General features: G+C 37.4%; 1 protein-coding gene across 1 annotated transcript; it reads left to right on the top strand.

Moving 5' to 3' along the window:
- The first annotated feature begins 1,419 nt into the window (after positions 1-1,419).
- Positions 1,420-4,367, top strand: LOC121055616. The gene is made up of 3 exons (XM_040528504.1): positions 1,420-1,690; positions 2,925-3,139; positions 3,594-4,367. The coding sequence occupies exons 1-3, from the start codon at positions 1,420-1,422 to the stop codon at positions 4,173-4,175; spliced, it is 1,068 nt and encodes a 355-aa protein (XP_040384438.1). The 3' UTR covers positions 4,176-4,367.
- The last annotated feature ends 1,821 nt before the right edge of the window (positions 4,368-6,188 follow it).

Genomic DNA, 6,188 nt, shown 5'->3' with positions numbered 1-6,188 from the left:
GTCCTCCTTCAGTTTCGACGAGCGGCCTCCTCCTCTAGCCGGCTGTTAGGGCCTGTCCCCCTCGCCGGAGTTCAGTGACTCCCTCTCTCGCCCCCTCCACCTCCGGTGCTACACCTGGACAGGGTGAGTTCCTTTTTCCTTCTTCCCCTTTTATCTATTTTAGTGTTATTTTGCACTTAGCTCGGATCTGAAATTTTTTATGTGTGGTGAACTGGTTTGGTTACTCAAATTGCTGCTAGTTATTTTGATGATTCAAATGGAACTTGTTCAGGTATAGGGTTCTTTTTATGCTAGTTATGCTGAAAATCCATGTTCACCTAGCACAAACAATACACCTATTGTACATATACATTCCAATAGTTTGGTATTCAATCATGCTCACTCCTCTCCTCGTAATGTGATTGAACGTGCATTTGGAGTGTTGAAGATGAAATAGCGAATTCTGTTGCACATGCCTAGCTAGCCTGTGGAGAAGCAAAAGTTGATTATAATTGCTTGCATAGCCCTTCGTAATTTCATCCGTGATAGTGCTTTGGCTGATGTTCTTTTTGAGAGATGTGACAATGATGAAGAGTATATGCCACCTATCAATACACCTGAAGAAGAAGACAATTATGTTAGCCACATCCAATGATGGTGATATGTGCGTCTTTCGAGATTTTATTGCAAATGCTTTGATGGCGGACAGAGGACGCAATATATAGAAATATGAAAGTGGTTTAGGTTGTTCTTTGTTATGTGCTTGGTGTACATATGGTATTGGCGAAGTAGTATTTTGCTATGTGCTTGATGAACACAACAAAGTGCAATATTTTGTATGTGCTTTATTTATGAACACATCGCGGTGGCAAAGTAATATGCACGGAACCTATTACATAAGTAATTTAACTTTCTTATTGCCTTCAAAAAGGAAATTATAATTTTCTTGACTACCTTTATGACAATTTACAATTTTTTAAAAATTGTATAAAAACAATTATGTACATTGATGTAGTTAAACCAACCAATGTAGAAATAAGCAGAATCCCCATCTACTTCAGGGTATTTCAGACAATTCAGCCTCTCAGGACACTAGCCAGCAAATTCTCAGAAGCTCCCCCAAACAGAGCCCTCTCAACTTTTTAGAATCTCAAGTTTCCAGAATCTCCAGCTAGCTTCTCAGAATTTCCAGCTCCCCCAAACAGGCCCTAAGTCCCTAACCCCAACCACAAGCTCCCTAACCCCAACCACAAGCTCGGTGGCGGCGGTGTAGGAGGAAGAGGTGGGAGACTATTGCTACTATTTTGATATAAATAATTCCTTTCTCCAGCCTTTTCGTTCCCATCCGTCGTCTTTCCGATATGTTTCAATTTTATTAGTATAAATACATATGAATTTTATTAATATATATACATATGGATTAGGTTTTGAAGAACCACCATGGAGGATCTCTTCGATTTGCCATTGTTTGTGGAGGAGGACGACGAGGAGGCGGCGGCGGAAGCAGCGAAACAGAAGCGACGGGAGCAGAGCTTGAAGCCCCGGTGGCCGAGGCCGACGAGTTATCGGGACACGCCGGAGGTGAAGGAGAGGTGGGCGAGGAGTAGTGCTCTGGCTTCCCAGTATTGGGAGCATGACCCCAAGACAGGGATCAGCTACTACACGCGCGCCTGCTTCCTAAACCTCACCATCTTCGACCTTGACAAGGAGAGTATGTGTCATGGCCACATCAACAATCTAATTATTACTCCAGTCTATCATATTGTTGTTATCAATACACTGCAATTTTTTTTCTAGCACACTGCAAGATTACGCTCATCTCTAGCAATATTCCATAAATCAACGCACACCCACTATGCACATGATTTTGATAATCCAATCAAACACGTGGAGTGAAGGCAGGCCAATAGTTTCAGGCACATGAACAGGAAACAATGCAATAAGCACAGAAAAAATGATTTGCTCACCTTCTATCAAAGATTAGACAAAGATATCCGATTCATATCTTATCATGTATCTATTTGGGAGATGTTTTTAGTGGAGCAAACTACCTTAAAATTCACTAGATGGGATCCTCACTGACTGGAGAAATTTGATCATGTGCCACTCTTCACAGTGGCTCTTGATCATTCGCCACTCCTTATCTTGCAATTGATAACTTGCCACACTGCCCAAAAGGACTGTTTGTCACTTTTGGCATAGATAGTCAGTGCTAGTACCACCAGCAGCTAGGGTCTTGTTTTTCCAGTGATTGCAAAATGCAAATTGGCAGTAAATTATATCTCATTGGAGACCTTGCACTGGACGGGCTAGACACCGACGGTGAGTGACATTTAGGTGTGGGGGCCTGAAATGTTAGTGTCCTTGAGCCAGGGTGGTGGATGAGGAGGGAGATCATGCGATGTCAGGGATGATGGGGCCATTGGGGGGGTACCAAGCAGATAAATTGTAGTTTGCCTCCTGTGGATGAGATGCAAATGATCAATTTTCTCATTTCGGGCAGGTCCAAGCCAAACACAGGTAAGCTGTTATATGAAGAATTAGACAGCTCATACTGTTTAGGTTTTGCTAAGATGAGCAGATATTGCGATGGATTTAGTTCAGTTTCTCCCTAGTTGTAAAATATCCCATGCAGTATGCTATTGAACATATACTCTCTCTGACCTCATAGATCTTATTTAGCAAATGGACAGGTGTATGGTTGGATTTTCTGAAGTATATATAAGATTAAAAAGTAGCCAGATACTTTCTCAACTGCAATAATTTTGTTTCTGAAACAACTAAAATAATTTTCATAATTGTATTTCCGTAACAGCTCAAAAGATAGGGACAACCCTGTTTACCTTATGAAAACTTTTGTCCTCTAGAGACATTATCAAACGTATACTTTTGTGAACACACTATTCTTCCCTGTTGCAAACTAACTCCATTTTCAATTTTGTCAGCGCAATATGGTCCAATGCGTTTTACAGACGCAATTATCCCAGAGGATCACATTTTGACTAGCTCGTTAAATGTAATATCTCTGAAAGTAAAATCATCAGATGTTGGCTACCCTATCAATCTATATGGGACTGTGATAGTCAGAGATGGATTAGATTTTAACTGCATCACCATCTTCCGGCGCAATAGGAACAATTGCCAAGTTATCCAGTCAGAGGTATTTTAAAGAGTATCTCTTCACACTATTAATCTCTCCTATTTCACATAATACATCGAACTAATTTCTTTACAGTTATGTACAGTTAAAGGCATACTAAACCTAGCTACATTTGAGTTGTCTATATGCATGACTTGGACTAGTTTCATACAAAACACAAATACCTACTTTTTTTTATGTATTCAAATATTAAGTCATGTCATTATATTTTAATTTGATTGATCATGTCATCATATATAATTATTGCAATTAAATGATTGTGTGAATTTTGATGAGCTCAGTCCAAATTCTTGCCTAGGTTGCTAGCAAATCAATTTAATATGAATCTGCGTATAGGTTTAAGGTGGTTAATAAATAATAACAATACTATTATATTCTATGGATAATTATCATTTATTTTATATATATCATTAGTGTGACATATGGCTAACGTCTTGTGTAATTTTTCTTGTAGAATGAAGATATAATTCTCACAGGACCAACTAGAGGAATTGTTTTTTATGGTGAAATATTTTTTGAGATAAATTTGAAGATTAAGGAGAATGAAGAGTGCAATGACAAGGAATTTAGTAAAGGATTGCTTGAAATGAAAGTCTACACTCGTCGGTTTAAGATTGTGACTGAAACCTTGGAGAGTAGGCTCAGTGAGGTGGAACTTGTAACTGCTTGTGTTAAGGAAGCACTGGAGGGCACTGTTGAGATCAAGATCCTGTCAGATTCTGAAGTTTTTCATGGGAAAATTACGTCTTGCACAACAGATGTTCCGAATGATATTGTACTGTATGACAGTGATGTCGGTTCTCCAAACGCAGTTGGTGATGACAGAGTCGTGCAGCTGCTGCGACGTGTCGTAGCAGTGTCCAGAAAAGAGATGTTGATATTGAATATCCATGCCCATAATATTCATCAGAATCATGTCGTCAGTCGCAGTTTGAAGTTCACCCCATTCACTAGAGGCTCTAATGAGGACGAGATTAGCTGTGGTATTTACAAGATGCGGGTGAAAGTTGTTTGGTCAACCTTGTTGATGGGTTAGAATTATACTCTACTGAGAGTCTTTTTACAAGATGCGGGTGAAAGTTGTTTGTAAATTAACAACTTTGAGATGAATTAGAATTATACGCTATTGGGAATATTTTTCACAGATCTTGTAGCTTATGCTAAACTCGGTGGTGTAAATAATTAAACTTTTAAGCTAGCTGTCATGCCGAAATTGAATGTAAGTGGTTACAGGGCAGTTTTTTTGATAGCGTTTGTTTTTGACGCCATAGTTACTGAACACGTGTTATCATTTCCCCGTATGTAAAGCTGAGATTAAGAGAGTAAATATCATGAAACAAACAAGTACTTTGACAAAACTATCTATACTAATATAAAAACAAATGAAATTCTTTTCTACGCCAATGTAAAATGTATAAATTTAAAATTAGTGTAATAACTAAATGACGCAAATCACTCTAGGAAATTAAACGGAACATCAATTTTATTTAGTCACCTACCATTCATATCTACCATTCATATATAGGAAACTATTGTAAAAGTTTTTTTTCGTGCAATAAGCACTTCATAAATCTGTGTATTAGTTATATATATTTGGGAGCTCATCTTTCCCTAGTAGGGCTATGTTTATGATTTGCTCATCTTTTTGCCTTTTGTGGCAAAAACAACATGACGTATTTAGAGATGATAATTGATTTATGATTAAAACTTTTATAGACATGTGTTCTTATGACCTAAAAGCAAAGACTGAAAAATAAACAAAAATAAAAAAACTCTAAAATCAACTCTAAATTTAAGATTAAATATTTAAATTTTAGCTTATAAGTATAAGCAAAACCAAAAGATGAGCTCGTCGAGAAGTACTCCCTTCGTATTTAATAAATGACATTATTAACTTTTTTAGTATATGTTTGACTTTGGATTTACTATGTCCATCAAATTATTTAGATTTATTCTTGTTCTTTACTTCTCTAGGGACGTAGTTATTATGAAAAATTACTAGAATTTCTATCAACTTTTTAGAGGTACTCTAGTACTGTAGCTGCTTGTAATAACATGAAAACTAGTTAGTAACTGTATGATGTGAATTTACTTGTATTAGAAAAAAAAAGTGCTGTGTTTACTTGTGAATTTTTATTCACATAGTTACTTATTTTTACTCTTCCACAATGCAGTACTTGTAATTTCATGAAAATGAATTTTCATTTATGTTGATGGTTAAGTTACTCAAAAGCATATTTAATATTGAACTTATTTTTTAAATGTATTTTAAGTTAAACATAATTTTTTTAGAAAGAACAATACCAGACCTAAACATTACTACCTCCGTTTCATAATATAAGATGTTTGATTTTTTTAGTTGCAACGTTTGACCATTCGTCTTATTTAAAAATTTAGTACAAATATAAAAAAATAACAAATCGTGCTTAAATTTATTTTGATAATAAAGTAAGTCACAAGCAAAATAAATAATATTTCATAATTTTTTTGAATGAGACAAATGATCAAACATGGGAAGCAAAAAGTCAAACATCTAATATTATGAAACGGAGGGAGCAGCAGTTAGCGAGTGCGTAGATTACAGTTCTGAGGAAGTAAGTAAATACTTTATAAATATAAATAATAAAGTGTTAACCCGAAATGGGCCGAAACAAAAGGAAGGTTGTTCTGGGAAGGCCCGGTCCAACTAACTGAGCAAGCACGCTCACGGACAGCCTACTGCTATTCGTTGCTTGGGTAGGGGTAGAGCACATAAACAATTAAACAAACACTCGCAGTGCGTGCGTGCGGCATGGCCATGGCACGCCGCCGTCTCCGCCTCTCCTCCTCCGCCTCCGGTACTTCCTCTCCGGTACTTCTCTCTCTCTCTTCATTTTTTCGCACTATTTTTTTCCTCTTGTCCTGGCTGGTTGCTTCCATTTCGCGAAATCGATCGAGGTTTGTTCCGCAGCTTAATTAGATCCAGGTAGGCCAGAGCCCTAGCTTACCTTCACGGTGCTCTCCACACCGTACCGCTCGCTAGGGTTACTTACCTGCTAGCTATTCGATC

Source organism: Oryza brachyantha, chromosome 10 (assembly GCF_000231095.2).
Source record: "Oryza brachyantha chromosome 10, ObraRS2, whole genome shotgun sequence".
Lineage (NCBI taxonomy): Eukaryota > Viridiplantae > Streptophyta > Magnoliopsida > Poales > Poaceae > Oryza > Oryza brachyantha.
Note: the sequence above shows the minus strand (reverse complement) of the source record. Positions and strands in the feature narration are given on the sequence as shown.

Coding starts and splice junctions, on each gene's coding strand:
- LOC121055616 (XM_040528504.1), top strand. CDS start 1,420: ATGGAGGATCTCTTCGATTTGCCATTGTTTGTGGAGGAGGACGACGAG. Junction 1,691..2,924: donor CTTCGACCTTGACAAGGAGA/GTATGTGTCATG, acceptor CAATTTTGTCAG/CGCAATATGGTCCAATGCGT. Junction 3,140..3,593: donor GCCAAGTTATCCAGTCAGAG/GTATTTTAAAGA, acceptor TTTTTCTTGTAG/AATGAAGATATAATTCTCAC.